The 17,270-nt window shown below is 34.0% G+C and overlaps 1 protein-coding gene across 1 annotated transcript; it reads left to right on the top strand.

Annotated features, from left to right (window-relative positions):
• Nucleotides 1–8,164: 8,164 nt before the first annotated feature.
• On the top strand, nt 8,165–9,562 carry LOC131030016 (arabinogalactan O-methyltransferase 1). The gene has a single exon (XM_057960695.2). The coding sequence runs from the start codon at nt 8,404–8,406 to the stop codon at nt 9,256–9,258; it is 855 nt and encodes a 284-aa protein (XP_057816678.2). The 5' UTR covers nt 8,165–8,403; the 3' UTR covers nt 9,259–9,562.
• Nucleotides 9,563–17,270: the final 7,708 nt, after the last annotated feature.

The following is a 17,270-nucleotide window of genomic DNA, read 5'->3' as shown; positions in this document are numbered from 1 at the left end:
CTTGGTTACAAATTTTACAATTCCGATCTTGAAATGCCCTGAAATTTGTCTAAGTCTGAAATTTGGAAGATCTTCCAAAAACTAGATTTTGCATTACAACTCCTAGAGGTCTGAAACCCCTCTCAAACATCCTGACAATATATATGGAATATAACTTAAAGTACTTAAATGTTATATTCCATATATATTATGCCTCCCACAAGCCTAATTTTTGACTCTGTCATAATTTTTTTTTTTTTTTTGGCTCTGCCAACTCTATGCGCTAAACTATTGTACGGATGTGCTAAGAAAAAGAACCCACGCGCTATTATGTGCCCCCAATGCGCTAAGCTATTTTACAGATGCACTATTCTATTTTTCTCCCGTGTCGAGACCTACAGGAAAATATTAGTGGAAGTCATGCGCTAAAGAAAGGACTTCACGCGCTAGAGTATAGACCCCACGCGCTAAACAGTAAGCGGGATGCGCTAGACTGTTAACCGGATGCGCTACTCTGCTTTTCTCCCACGTTGATAACTACAGGAAAAGATTAGTGGAAGTCATGCGCTGAAGAAAGGACTTCACGCACTAGAGTATAGACCCCATGCGCTAAACAGAAAGCGGGATGCGCTAGACTGTTAACCGGATGCACCAGGGAATGTTTCCCACGCGCTGATTCATGTTTCCCGCGGACCTGCAAAAGTGGTTAAATTCAAAAACCGATTTGATATATGGGGTCTAGCCCCACGGTGGGCGCCAGAAATGTATGCGGGAAAAGTGGGCTGGTAGAATTTAATATGTGAAAATATGTTAAATAACTAGTCCACACACACACAGAGGACTTCTTGATGCAAGCTATGGAGTAATAATGTATTACTCAGCTTCCCAAGGAGGGTCCCATGGTTCTCTATCTCACAATGTCCCTCAAACCAATGTTTTGCTCTCAGATTATTGAGCAAAATGGTCGAGGGATGGCAAATGTAAGAACGAGGGATGCTTTGATGTATTTTAGTATGAAATGGATGTTAAACTATGTATGATTCTAGAAATGCAATAAACTAAATGATAAGATGACAAGATTAGTATGAATACTATCCTAGCATACTATATTTAGTCTATGATTGAGCTAAAATGATAAAGAAATTATTCTAAACATGCATATTTAGTCTACTTCCTGATCTAAAAGAGGCTAAATGATGAGCATAAAAATGATATGAAAGCTTGAAAGAATTTGAGCATAAGTGTGATGCTACAAATTTGAAGGATGATTGTTAAAAATGGAGGAAGGAGAGCTCTATTTATAGCACAAACAGGGCAATGGATGGTCAAGATTGAATGGTTTAATCAAGGGTTGAGTTTGAAAGTTGGGGATCCATATGCACAATTGGCACCAATGAAATGGTGACAAGTGTCAATATAGGATTGGGTTGAGAGAAGGGGTTGGAGGCATTAAAGGCCTGAGAAGACCTCATGGTTATCTAAAGGCTAAGGGTCAAGTCTAAGTTAGGCTTACCTACTGGATTAAGAGTTAATCCAAGGATAAACCTTTGTGCAAATGATTAAGAGATAATCATGGTCAAAGCATTAATGGCCTGATGAGACCTTTGGGTTGGGTAGAGGTTGAGTTAAAACAAATGTTTTAACCATGTAAGAGGGTTTGAGTTAACCATTAATGGTTATTGGAGACTTTGGGGGATTAAGTGGTTGAAAGTTGGAAGCCTTTAATGGTTATCAAAGACTTTGAGGAATTAAGTGGTTGAAGACTTGAAGCCTTTAATGGTTATCAAAGACTTTGAGGTTTTGAGAAGTGACTTCCCTTTGCTTAGGAATGTGACAAAGTTTAGAGGAGGGGTTAGGCTAATTAGAAGTGTTTAGAAGATTCTAGAAGGAATTAGAAAGGGGTTTAAGATTTTGCAAGTGGATGGAGGGATAATAGGATTTAATTGAAATAAAGTAATTTAATTCAATTTGGTTGCAATTTGGAGAAATTAAATAAATTAGATTTATTCAATTTAGGATAACTATTTAATTAAATTTGAATTTAATTAAAAGTGGATAGGGGGGATTTAATTGAATAAAATGATTTATTCATTAAATGGGTATAGTGAATTTAATTTAAATAAATTGAGTAATTTACTTAATTAAATAGAGGAATGTGGGTTATTTAATTAAATTGGATTTAATCAAATAGAGAAATGAACATAAAATATTCATTTAGGAATATGGTCATTTTTATACGTCTATAGTGTCATTAGATTGCCGAACCCTCAAGGAAATTTTCTTCAATTAGATGAAGAACTCCCTGCCGGTGGAGCACTGCTCTGTCCTGTTGGTGAAGCATCACTCTGTCCTGCCGGCGAAACATTTGTTGGTTCTACCGATGGAGGAGTATTCCCAATATTTAGATCAGCTTTTCTAATCCATTACTTTGAGAATTCTTGCTTAACTTCTTCAACCTTTTCTTTTCCTTTCAAGCTAGCACCTTTGTTGTCTACTGGTGTATCTTTACTTCTACAAAATTTAGCAATATGCCGAATCTTGTTACATGCATAACAAGTTACATTATTTTTCTGAATAGCTTTCCCATAACCTATGTCGGTTTGTGTTCTGCATTGATTAGATAAATGTCCAAATCTTCCACAAACATAACATCTCACATTCATTCTGTAGTTTTCAGAGTTATGACCAACTTTGTTGCGTTTGGAACATTGACCAATGGGTGTATTGATATTCTGATAGTTCCTAGATCTACATTCATTTGCCCTATGACCATACTTATTACAGTTAAAGCATTTTCCATTGAATTTATAAGCATTAGGTGGTCTTACTGGTTTGCTATGATCCTGAGTATTTGTAGTACCGAAGCTTTCACCAACTTCAAAGCCAATTCCAGAAGTGTCACCTTTAGGTTTTTGATTCTTCAATAAGTACCAAGTTCTTCTGAGCTTTTCTTGAATTTTTCTTTATGTTGATTTGCAGTTTCCAATTCTCTTTCCAAGATTTCTTTTTGTCTCATTAGTTCATTTGAGTCATTCTGAGTATGTATCAAATCTGTCTTCAACATGTCATTTTCATAGCTAAGTCTTGTGTTCTCATTTGCTGCATTACTTAGTCTTCTGGTCAATTCTTCTTCATTCTTCTTTATGTCCTCAATCTCTTTGAAAAATCTCATAGTCATATCCTGCATTTCATTTTTTGTTGTCATGATCTCTTGCTTCAGCTTGCTTATCATATCATTAAGAGATTCCTTTTCATCATTCTCATTTTGTAATTTTTCACAAAGTTCTCTTCTCTTATTTCTTGTAATAGTAAGATTTTCTTGAAGTGCCTAAATGATATCTTGAGCTACTCTTAAATCATCTTCTAATTTGATATTTTTCAACTTCTCTGCATCATAGTCAGTAAGAGCTCCTTCAAGTTGCTTCATCAGATTTTCCATCTTTACCGGTGTCAAGATCTCCCTCAAGTTGTTAGGCTTCTAAAAATAGAGGACCAAGCTCTGATACCAATTGTTAGGATTCCCATAGATACTGAGAGGGGGAGGTGAATCAGTATCTAACCAGTGACAAGAATTTCTTAAATTAAAACATGCAAAACATAAAATAGCAGTATACCGGTATGCAAGAATTAATGCAATAAACAGAATCAGAAACATCCACATGAAAAGAACACCATAACACAAGATGTTTAACAAGGAAACCCAGTGTGGGAAAAACCTTGGTGGGATTTGTGACCCACAATATTCACTCACTGGCCAATAAGAGAATATTACTTACAATAGGGGTCTGCACATGCAGGAAGGCCAATTGCCTAGAGCTCACTACTCAATGAGAAGTCACACTGACTTACAATGAGGATTATACTAATCCAATGACTTGTACTACTTTACAATAGCATCTCCAATGTCAGATTCAGTATCGGTTCTAACTCTGTTCTTTACATATACCCTTGACCTATAATTCGCACATTAGGTCTGCCTAATAATTTTCTTTATGCTCGCTGCATTACCTCTCTAAATGTCTACAATGATCTCCTTTATATACAAGAGTCATTTTACAATTTGCCAAGTCGGCTTACAATAATAAACAAAATATTACATATCAAAAGTCTTGTCGGCCTCTATGCCGGTATACATCTTTTCTTCTGTGCCGGTGTCAGTGTAGAGTGATCTTGTTGATGTCGGTGCACTGTCTTACCTATGTAATGCTTTGCTGGTATGATGTCTTGCCGGTGCCATAGGATTGCAAGGTTGCCATCAATGACAAAACCTTCAATCACATACAATGTCTCATTGGAGTGTCCATATGCCAACACACACTACCTGTTGTTTTCTAATCATTGCAACAGTCAAATCCCCTAACCGGGTAAGCTCTAACAAGCTTCATTGTACAAATCCTCTAACCACGTGATCCATTAGTTTGGATTCAGAAATCCTACACTGAGGTTACTCCTTACAGGGTATAGCTTTCAACTAAGCTTTGGGATCTTTAATAGGATTCTCTCCTAGCAGAGCACTTTGTAGACCTTAATCGGTCAGTTATCTATTACTGCAGATAGTTAACTTGTGAGTCCCATCTCATCGTGGTTTTTACCTATTTGGGTTTTCCACGTATAAACACTTGTGTTATGGTGGATGTTATACTTATTGTGAATGTTGTTATATCATTTTGGATTGCATGCATATTGTTTAACAAACTTGTGAAGTATTTCTACCTATCAGTGTTTAAAGTAGTTTTGTTTTTGGTGTCACTAATTCACCCCTCTCTCAGTGCTTTACAAGTCCATCACAAAATTTGGCAATATGTCCAACCTCATTACATGCATAGCATGTAATATTGTTCCTTTGAATTGCTTTGCTAAAACCGATATAATTGCTTGATCTACACTGATTAGCCATATGTCCAAATTTTCCACATGCATAGCATTTAACATTCATTCTGCAATCTTTTCTCTTATGACCATACTTATTACATTTAGAACATTTACCAGGAGCAGAATCAGGGTTCTAATTTGCTTTGTTTCTACATTGCCTAGCCATGTGACTAGATTTATTGCAAACAAAACATCTACCATTAAATTTATAAGCATTAAACTGCCTTATCGGTGTCTTATGGTTTTGATCTTCATTAGCAGTACCAGAACTTTGTCCTTGCTCAAATCTAAGTGCACTGGAATCTCCAATCTGCCTTTGTCTTTTTAATAATTCTCTAGCCGTGTTGAAGTAATCTTGAATTTTTCTTTATACTCACTTCTAATAGTCAGATCATTTCTTAGAATTATCATGTGTCTCTCAAGATCTTGTTCATTATTCTGGGATTGTACTATATCAGTTCTCAACATATCATTATCATGAACCAACCTACCACATTCTTCAAATTTGTTCTTCAGGGATACAACAAGATTTTCTTCCTTTTTCTTCCGATCTTCAATCTCTTTAGACATTCTCATAGTTATAGCTTGCATTTCATTTCTCATAACCATGTTCTCCTGACTCAATTTCTGATATTGTTCCTTAAGTGCATCTTTCTCTTCATCCTCCTGATTTTGCAAAAGTTCCTTCCTCCTAGCTTGAATAGATGACAACCTCTCCTATAAGACAATAATGAATTCCTTAGCAGAATTCAATTCATCTTGTAGCTTTAAGTTCTTCAACCTTTCAACATCATAATCTTCAAGTGCCATCTCAAGTTGCTTTTCCAAACCCATATCCATGGATTCCGGATTCAGGATCCTCCTCAAGCTATAAAACTTCCTCTGAGGCACAAGGCTCTGATGCCAATTGTTGGAGTCCAATAACACTAAGAGGGGGGGGAAGGGGTGAATCAATGTTATATCGGAATGATCAAATTTAGCCTTATTAAAACATGCATACACCAACCGGTACATATAGAATTGAAAGAAGTAAAGGAACCAATAAGCCAATCACATATTTATGAACACCATAACACATAGAATTATACGTGGAAAACCTCAAAGAAGAAAAACCACAGTGATATTTGTGACCCACAATATCAATTCACTGGTCATTTGAAGAGATATTACAAAGTATAGGGTCTGCACTTACAAGAAGGCTTACAACCTAGAGCACACTACTCAATCACAAAAGAAGCCTCACTGACTACATATAAATCCAGACTTCAATTCGAAGAAATGAGTGAATGACTAAGATAGCATCTTTTATGCTAAAATACAGTTCCGGTTAAGCTATGTTTGTTCCGGTCTGAAACCCTAAACCCATTATCAGAATAACCCTTACATAAATATCCTCACATACATGATCTCTCAGATATATTTCGCATCTCCTTCCTAATACATATTCACATGATATCGCAAATTCACATATCCATCACCATTTCCACTTCCAAAATGATCTAATCCAACTGACTTATATACCCTATACAATTTATCATGCTTTATGTCGGCTTAGAAAGATATTTGCAATATCAAATTACATGTCGGCTAGATAACATAAATACATGAATATCAAAATCAATTGCCGATGTTGGATCCAAGAGATGTCGGCCTCCAATACCGACAACCTTATTCTAAAACATGTCGCCCTGCATTGTCGGTAACCAAAGAAATCCTTCCATCCTGTTAGTGTTGGTGAAGTGTTTGTCGGTAGACAACTAATGATGTTTCTAAATTCGCGTTGAATGTGATGCGCTGCTCGGCTACCACTCTGTGCCTCATGCAGGAAAGTGCTTCCAAGGGTAAAGGCAAGGACGATGAGGACTACAAGACCCTGTTCAAATTCCTCAGCAAGGAATGGGCAAGAAAGCTCCTCCCCAAGAGGAGCCATGGGAAAAATAAATGATTGCTCTCTATGCTGTGGAAAGCTGGTTTTTTGTCTACTCTTAGTAGCCTGTGGGCGAATACCGTTAGCCTATGTTTTTATTTGAACTTCTATGTTTATTGCCCTGAGTGGCATATGTCTAAAACTTTATTTAATACTGCTTTATATTTGCTAAACTTACGTAGAATGATCATAGTTTTTTATAGAGGTAAAGGGCTGTAACTCTATTGATTTTATGCGGACAATGGTTCTGCCACTGTTTTCCTCGTTGTTCCAATGGGTCAGCCCCCTTGTTTTTTGGTTGCTTCTAATATCAAAAACATAGTAAAACCAACCAATTGAGTGTCAATTGCCAACAAATAAATATAATAATGCATAAAAATGAAATGAATCCACCTGAGATTAAAAGCCAATTAGGACAACAAATTTTACATGTCTACACACATATATAACCAAGTACAGACAAATTCCTTAGATGTATCGTAAAGGGTACACATTTAGTAGGGCCAAATCATTATATAGTGGATGAATTTCTAACAATATAATAGACCTAGACTTGGGGACCTAGGTTGACATAGAGTAAAGGTTCAACACAAAATTTGAGACATTTTATTAATACAAAGATAGCTTTTATCGATACCAACACCAATCACGTTCATAATCTTCCTAAAATGACATTCTTTGATACAACAAATATTCAACATGAAACTCAAGGCATTTTATTAACACAAAAGTAACTTTTACCATACCAGTAAAAATAAAGTCCATAATCTTCTTAAACGACATTCATTCTTTGCTCATAAAACTATAACCCTTTTATATTTGTATCTACTTTCCATATCTTTAAATACATCATACCTAAATTATATAAAAATACAAACTAAATAAATGTTATGGTCAACCATATGTTTAAATATTGTTAATTTTAAAAAAATTATCCTAAATCTCCATCATACTATCTTTGATAACATCTATGATTTGTAATCTTGCTTTGTTTAATATAAAATATAAGACCAAAAAAATCACTGCTGACATAATCAATCTAAATTAATCGTTACCTAATGAATTAACCTAGATTACTTAAAATACAAATTATTTCAAAAATAAAATATATTATTGAACTCCATTGGAAAGCTCGTTAAATAAATAAAATATGAGAACAATTAAAAATCTATAAATAGAAATATATTATTGTAAATTGAGTACGGTAAATATATTTAATTAAGAATTATATACAATAAATATTATTGAATTCCATCCGGGGTTGGTAAACAACACAAGTAGCAGACAGCAATACGTACAGTTCTGAAGGTGAAAAGTGACAATCGCATCAGAAACGGGTTTATCACTTTACAATAAAAGCGACAGATTTCTGAAGAGCCACAGATTCCACCGCACATCTTTCTCTGATCCAACCGTCGAGTTACAACCTCTGCAGGCACGCAAATCAAGGAAAATATTAAAGATAAATTCACCCTGATTAGAAATCCAGATCACACCAACATAATCCGACTACGATAATGAAGTAGGTGTACGGACGACCCTATTCTACCCACTTTGGTCCTTCAAATTTTGGAGGCCACATCGAAGAACACTATTTGCCCGTAGATATTATCTCAGGCGGTGCAATGAAGGCCATCAAGACTTCGCTGCCTGAAAATCCATGGGTTCTGAGGAGCCTGGTTGCAGGCATTTTCCTTACGCTCGCCTTTATTTCAGTGTTTTTGTTCTTGCAGGGCAAAGGAACAGGGGGACTTGGATCTCTGATTCAGTCAAACTGTATTTCAGCGGAAGGATGGCTTCCGCCACAGGTTTCCAGCGCCCTATTGCACTACGCCACGACTACAATTATACCGCAGCAGAACAGGGCTGAGATCCAGCTGTCAGTTAATGTTCTGTCGAAGCGAAGCCCTTGTAATTTTCTTGTCTTTGGCCTAGGCCATGACAGCAGTCTCTGGAATGCCCTGAACTTTAGGGGAAAAACTCTTTTTCTTGAGGAAGATTCCAACTGGATTAAAGAAGCTCTGAGGGGGCATCCTCAGCTTGAAGGTAAGGCCTTTCATGTTGATTACCCTACGAAACTTTCGCAGGCGGATGAGCTTCTGGCTTACTACAGATCTGAGGCAGAGTCTAAATGTAACCCTAGCAACGGGCTTAGGGTTTCTCAGTGTAAGCTTGCCCTTACTGATTTGCCAGCCGAGATCTATGAGACGGAGTGGGATGTTATCATGATTGACGCCCCTAGAGGTTATTTTGACGCTGCGCCGGGCAGAATGACGGCCATTTATTCTGCGGCCGTCATGGCTAGCAATCGGAAGAAGGAAGGCGTCACAGATGTGTATTTGCATGATGTGAACAGAAGAGTGGAGAAAGTTTATGCAGAAAAGTTTTTGTGTAAGAAGAATCTGGTGGCAAGTTCTGGAAGGTTGTGGCACTTTCAGATTGCGCCAGCAAATGGTAGCTTCAAAGGCTTCTGCCAGTAGATCTAGATCTGTACTTTCTTTTCATTTCCTTCACAGTTTATTTGCCATTTTGCTCGGAACTGTGTAAATGCGGCAGCAGTCCATTACCGTTCGGCTGGATCGGTCAAAGTTTTAGTTAAACGGCTGAAATTTCTGTTTTAAATAATTTAAGTTTCAATAGGATCCGAGAGTTATATTTGAATAATCTCTTTTGTATGGATCACATTCTGTGATCCGAAATGATAAGGAAAACTTATAACAGGAAAATTCTGTATAAATTTAGTGCCTTCAATCGGAACTGAGATCAGCAGACATTCTTTGCGTATCCTGTAGCGAATCTTTTATCTGACAAACTTTCTATGTTTACACTGTTAACTGCAAGCACTCCCTGAAATCCTCTGTAGATAGGTTTTACGGATTTCAAATTTTATTTTGCCATTTTTAAACATCAAATCGTTTGCTTTTAATTTTACACATTTTATGTCCGTTGGTTTCTATTTTTAAGCGTGGGAGAAGGGCAGTGATCCGCGGAGATTAAATTATCTGGTTGCATTTATTTACTTCTGTTATTAAATATAATAAAATTTTAACATCATATGAAAGAGGAGATTTCAGCAGTCTGCATTTTTTATAGAATTATTGTGATATATATATATATATATAGATTATTTATAATATTACCAAAAAAAAGTATTTGAAGGATAAGTTGGAGTAGGTAACTGTCATGAATTTTTTTTTTAAGAACTTTAACCATCAAATAATTTAGTTACTAACCACAAGATATTTTGTGTAGAGGAAAGGGAATTAAAAGATATTTTGTGTAGAGGAAACGGAATTAAAAGAAGTTATTTGAAGGATAAGTTGGAGTAGATAATTCTCATGATTTAAAAGTAATTGATTTAATTAGGTTGGCTCCACTAATCTTCCATGGGATAAAGTTATTATGAGATGTGATTTTGATATATCACTTAGAAATAAAAAAATGTTATATTTAAAAATAGTAAGAATTTGTCATGAAGTGCTTTTAAGAAAGAGATTCTTAGAGTGGAAGGTTTTCTTTCTTAAAGTAGAATGGGTAAGTGTGATAAGTATATTGAGTGTTTATTGGAGATATTATGGACACATGACTATTAATGATTAAAATTACATTTTAATCAATTTTTTCAATTAAATAAACTTTTTGTATAAGTAAAGATAAAGATTTTGTCTTTCTAAACTATATTAGAAATAATTATCATGTAATTTTAAGTACACAATAAATGATAAAATGATAATAGTAACTTTCAAATTTGTTTGGTAATCACTAGAAAGCACATGAATAAAATAATAAATACTAATGACAAATGCATGTATAGAATATTTGATTTTAGATGCAAGTTATGGATCAACTTATTTTATTTATATTTATTTTTTCCTTTTGTAAGCATATTAAGTAGCATTACAATTCAAATTTTGTAAATTTACTTCAAAATAACAACTTAAGAAAGAAAAAAAACAAGAAAAACTCCTAATTAATTGTCTATATGATAAATATACAAAGAAAACACGTAATTTAGCTTAAGTAATATCATCTAGATGAGCTCTTTTCTTCTCCCTAAAAGCTTCTTTTTAGCTAGATTGACCCCTCATCCATGATCTTTCCAAATGCAATGAAATTCTCTTCCTTGTGATCATTCTTCCTAGCTTCCTTTTGAAAATCTTTCATTCCAAGGGTTTAAGGTGCCAGAAATGCCCATAGCATTCCTTTTGGGATTTTCATTATAATGACTCTAAAATAATTCATCCTCTCTTCTTATTTTACATGTGCATGTTCTAGATTACTAAAGAACCACAGTTTATGCCAAAAAAAGAAAAGAAAAAGAATCCCATATAATAGTTTTCTATTATTATTTTCTATAATTCAAAGATGAGATCTTATTTCCTTACCAATAATTTTTTCATGCTTACATCCTTGCAACTTTGTTCCATATTTATTCCTCATCCATTTCATGACCCTAATCCTTCAAAGCATACAATGTTGGAGATTGCCCATAAGAGAGGGTATGAGCCATGTATATTTGATAAAACTCTTTATAGTAGAATCTAAGATGAAATTTTGGTTATAAAAAGGGATCCATGAGATGTTTTAAATGTGCAATGAGGAGGATGAGAAATATGCAATGCTCACATAACCACTTTAGCAAAAGAGACAAATATGTATAAGCCAAGATTTTTCTAAATCAACATAGTTGGTTTTCCTTCCAAATCTAGGATGCAAGTTGGAAGTTCATGTAAGGTAAGGGATACAATAAAATGGCATGTATCGAACGAGAGTAAGACATGAAAATGAGGAGAATATGGAAGGAAAAACATAAGGGAGGGGAGACAAATTTCAAACAAACACGTGGCTTATCTATCTAAGATGAGAAACCATAACAAACATCTTGAAATGAGTGACACTTATTTTCTAGTGTTTAGAAGATAAGCCTATACACACAAATTTCAACAAAAATGTACACTTCAATAGTTATAATAGGAATGCCAACAATAATATTGATACATACCTTGATATGAGATCATGCAAAATACATTCTCCAACATGATATAAGGAGACATAACAGTTAGATATATAATTTCACTCACAATGGCAAAATGCATGATACAATTTTATCTCCAAGTATAAGTTCACTCATGATAATGTGATGCATGCTATAAGATTGTCTTGAAGTTACTAGGGTATAACTATTGTAATTGACATGTTTGGTCAATAAAGGCAAAATATTTGTCAAGAAGAAAAATATAAATAAGATATCAAAACCAACATAACTACCCCTACTAGTTGACATTGTTGTCAACTTGTCAAGAGAAAACCAACCATGTACCTGAATTGAGGCTCTACTAGAAAAAAGGAGTGCTAAGTTTAATAGGATTCCTGCAATAGACACTGAAAATAATTTAGAATGAAAAAAAAAAGAAACTACTAAGGTGTCACCGAGACTAAAAACTAAATAGGAGATAAAACCCCAAAAGTACCTACACCTAAAACCATAAGACGCAATAAATAGAGATAAGGAGGAATTTAAGAAGTGAGAAAAATAGTTGGATGGAATAATAGACCTCATACTATTAAAAGACCTAACAAAATAAAAAAATAAAAAATCAAACGATATTAAGAAGAAAAAATGTATTAAACTAAGACTAAGACTAAGACCAAAAGAAATTAAATCAAAATGATATTCAAAGTGCAACATAAACGATTGACTAATGATATAAACACAAAAATAACTCTTATATCAAAACCTTGAACAAACTTAATTTCATTTCAATAATTGAACCTTCAAATCAAACTAAACCTACCCATACTAAACTACAAATACTAAAATCTCCCCACAAAAATCAACCTCATTAAAAAAATCAAATAACAAATCAATTTAAAAAAAGAAAATGATAAAACAAATTCGAGAGAACCTTTTCCTAACGACTCCTTAGGATTTCCTACCCTAGAAAGATTTCAAGATAATCTAATCCAACTTAGCTATATTATAGTTCACTCATTCATAATGTTAAAGATAATTCTTAAATTTTTTAATGAAGAATCCTTTATAAAGTATTTCTTTCATGTTAAAATAATGTGAAAGCTAGAAGGGACAGTCATCGATGGAATCGAAGTACAGCTGTCCTCTTGTTTGACCTTTTTGTCTACAACTAGAATGTACCACAACAGACAAAATTTAACAAGGAAAAACCTTTCTTTTGCAAGGAACCGATTTTGACAAGGCAGAATAAAATAATCGTCAAATAATAATATGCCAATTGCAAGCATGTGGGAAGAATGGCCATGGCTTTTATTTGTTTTTTTTCTTCTTTAATCTTAGCTAGTATCACAATGTCAAAATGTGATTATAAGGAAAATAAATAGTAAGTACGGCAATTTGAGCATGCTACAAAAGATTATGAAAAGAATTATTGTTTTGATTGATAAAGACTGTTATGTTTTTTATTATATGATTTATTTATTTTTTAATTTATTAGAAAAAAATATTATTAATCATAATAAAAATATATAGAAAATAGATCAAAATTATGAAAATGCGAAAAGAACAAATTTAAAAAACTTTATGGAAGTGTAATCGGACAAATTTCAATTTTCATATGATTTTGACAAAAGAAATATCAACATTTCAATTTTTTCTTTCTGTCATTATCATTAGAAACGTACAAGTAACTAAAAAACACAATGACTCTTAGTTTTGATTATAGTCATATTCAAATGATTAAAATCAAGATAGGTAAAACTTCATAAAAAATGAATTATAATATGACTAAAATATTATTAGAATAAATATTCTTAGATAAAGTCATTTTCAAATGATTAAGCTTATACAAGTGGAATTTTATGAAAATAAAAATATGTGAATGATCAAAGTATTGTTAATGTAATGACTGTTAAAATTGTCTTCAAGTGATTAAATCTTGCACAAGTAAAATTTAATATAAACAAATGATATAGTAATTAATTAAACAAACTTTGAGCCAGAAGGTATATAAAATATATATAGAATAAAAGTGTAAACACATTTATCAAAAGAATAAGATCTTAGATATTGTAAAGGAACATAGTATTTTCTAATGGTTTATTTAGACTCTTAGATATTGTAAAGGAATATAGTATTTTCTAATGGTTTATTTAGACAAAAGTACCAAGCATGAGAGCTCAACGGAAGTACCAAGCCTGCGAGCCTAGTGACCTAGCGAGGATTGAACCTTGGTGGTGGTTTCTCCAAGCAAGTGTTTTAATTGTTGTACTACATGGGTCACCCCAAACTAATTAAATAAATTTTATCAAAAGACAATTGATTATCAATATTTAATTATTATTTTTCTTCTTTCAATATAAAAATTAATATTATTTTAAAAAATTAAATGTGAGTGAGATTTATTTGTCTTTTGAATTGAAATGAGCTACATATAATAATTACTTGCATACTTGGCTCAAAATAATACAAATGACTTTGAAGTCTATCCATGAAATTGAATTATAACATGACCAAAAATCATTAGAGTAATAATTCTTACTTAAAGTCATTTTCAAATGATTACTCTTATACTAGTGAAACTTTATAAAAATAAAAATATACGAATGACAAAAGTATTGTTAAAGTAATGACTTTAGTTAAAATCATCTTCAAATGATTAAAACTTATACGAGTAAAATTTAATATAAACACGCGATGTAGTAATTATCTAGACAAATTTTGAGTGAGAAGGTATATAAAATATATAAAGAATAAAGTGTAAACACACATAAACAACTTTCAATAATTAAAATCTTAAATATTGTAAAAGAAAAATGGTCTACTTACACTAATTAAATGAATGCTATCAAAATACAATTAATTGGGTAAGTATCAATATTATGTTAGAAAATTAAATGTGAGTGAAAGATTTATTTGGCGTTTGAACATAAATGAATTATAAATGATAATTACTTATTGACTTGTAATAGTACACATGACTTTGAAGTCTATCCTTGAATTTTGCAAAGGTCTACAACTCTTTATGGATCAATCTTGTTATGAGATTTTTTCTCCAAAGAGAAGAGAATTTTTTTTTCTTATGAATTAATCCTTTAAAATTGAAACAAGTATAGAAACATAAAGGTTGTTATGGCCCTTTAATTAAAATGGTCAATAATAATGAATATTTTTAATGGATTTTTTTCAAGAAATTACTAGTAGTATTTATTAAATAAATTAAAGAAGAACTATGTGAAAATGCATGATGGTTTGGAAACCAGTACTTAACAGTCATAAAAAATATTTTTTGTGAGACTTGGAAAGGATATGGAGGTCACTCAAGGAAGAAGGTGGTTTAGTGGGCTATGAGCATTAGAGAAGGGGAACATAGAGAGTGACTAGCTCAATGTACAAAGTACATTCATAATTATCTTGGCTAGTACTTTATATATGCTGGGTGATCATTCCAATGCTTATTATAAATGGTGAGAAATTAATTTGGATAATGTCATGTTGTGCATGTTAAGTAATTACTCTAGAGCATGTTGTGTTGTGCATGTTTTTTATTAAAAAGTAGTGAAAACCAGGGCACTGACCCTTTACATAGAAAAACTATCAATGGAACCACAATGCAACAACAACACTATAACAGTATTAACAACAAACTAAAACCAGTCTTTTGAAATTAAAAAACAACAAAAAAAAAAGAGAAAACACAACATCTACCGGGTCGCCTTGCGCACCCCAATGCGGTCTATGACACTTTTCTAATCAGTGAACAAGAATTTATATAGTTCCTTGGTCTCCTGTTTCTCTTCCTCTAAATCCGCAGTCCATTACCTCAGCAGAGAGAGGGTGCATGCCGAGCTATGTAAAACCTCTAGGTAAAACTTATTAAGGCCAACAATTTGGGCATCCCTGGCTTCGACCATGCTCTAGAGCCTCTTGACCTCATCCATCATGGCCTTCAGTTCCATCACAGGACCCAGATTCTCAATCTTTTGCATGATGTCCATCACTTCGATGCACAACTTTTCCATTTGCTCCAAGGTAGGGGCCCCCTAGGGGGTCTTCGTATCATTCTCAACCACAGTCACATCTGTCGCCTTGGCCACATCCTCAGCAGGGGTACAATTAGTTCTAGTGTCAAGGCCCATAAGAGGAATAGAGTCCATCACCTCATCCGCCATCTTCAAATTGACATTCGGGTCCAAGTCGACAAAATCCGGGGCTTTAGTATCAGTATTGTCCTCACCGATGGCTCCTGTAGTGCCCATATCCATAGGAACCCTATCCTTATCGTCAACAAAATCCAGGGTTTGGGTATCAGTATTATCCTCGCCGATGGCTCCTGTAGAGCCCATATCCATAGGATCCCTTCCCTTGTCAACTTTGCCAGCATCCTTACCGAGGGGCCCCATAGTGTTTTCAGGGTCCTCCCAATCCTTGTCCTCCATGGGGTCCTCCTCAGAGTCAATCGTCTCAATCACAGGGGTCTTATTTTTAACCGAGCTTTTGGAGGCCAATTTTCTAGACCTCCTTCTTCCCTCAGAGTTAGGGGAGGGGTTATCATTCTCAACATCCTCAAAAGATGAATTGTCCTCAAAGAAAATTCATTTACGTTTGACAGGGGTTTTACCTTTGCCCTTGGAAAGGGAGTGAGACATGTTGGGAGAGGCAGACAACATCAAGCTAGGGGAGACCTCAAAGATTAAAACTATGGAGCAAAATCAGGCAGAGACATGGGGAAATTAGTTGTAGAAAAGGCCTCATGCAAAAGTTGGAAAAATCTTGGAAAAACCATAGAAAGGCCAGCAAGTTGCTGAGGGGTTGGCATAGAGGGTTGAGAGAGCGTGAGGTTCTAGGGGGCAAAGGGCCTTGTGATATTTATAAAGCCTATAGATGAGACCTTGGTGGAGGAGGTATGGCAGCTTGTCCCCATGCTTGGGGTCCAGGGTATCCTTGACAGAGCTTTCAATGGAATGCAACAAGTAAAAAGGCAAACATAGAAAATCGTTATTACGAAAATAATTCAGAAAGGGCAAATAATAGTAATAAAATACCTTGTATCTGCCTTTGAGTGTGAAATATTTCATTATCATCAAGTAGATCATATTCCAAGGACGTTTTAGCTCTTCACGAGCAAACCCACCCTGGAGTTTAACAGGTTCCTCACAATTGCGGAAGAAACGTTTCGGGCCTTCACTATTGGCCACATGGTTGGTGTGCATGTTGAGTAATTACTCTAGAGCATGCTATGTTATGAATAACAAGTAATACTTCTACACAATTATTTTTTTAGTGGCAAATATTCATCAATTGGGTAACTCTTAAAAACTGGGGATAGAAATTTGACTTAGTTCAAACTATAAGGTGATTTGAATCGCCTCAATTTTATAATATTTATTTTCATCATATTTAAATTGCCAAAGTATTTATTAATTAAAACATTAACTCAAAATCACCACAATATTCGATACACGATTATATTTTCCTAAATTTTATAAGTTATTGTAGAAATCTAAATTAATTTGTCAA

Source organism: Cryptomeria japonica, chromosome 7, assembly GCF_030272615.1.
Source record: "Cryptomeria japonica chromosome 7, Sugi_1.0, whole genome shotgun sequence".
NCBI classification, from domain to species: Eukaryota; Viridiplantae; Streptophyta; class Pinopsida; order Cupressales; family Cupressaceae; genus Cryptomeria; species Cryptomeria japonica.
Note: the sequence above shows the minus strand (reverse complement) of the source record. Positions and strands in the feature narration are given on the sequence as shown.

Bases quoted from the DNA above. Each gene is read 5' to 3' on its own strand.
- LOC131030016 (XM_057960695.2), top strand. From the start codon at position 8,404: ATGAAGGCCATCAAGACTTCGCTGCCTGAAAATCCATGGGTTCTGAGG.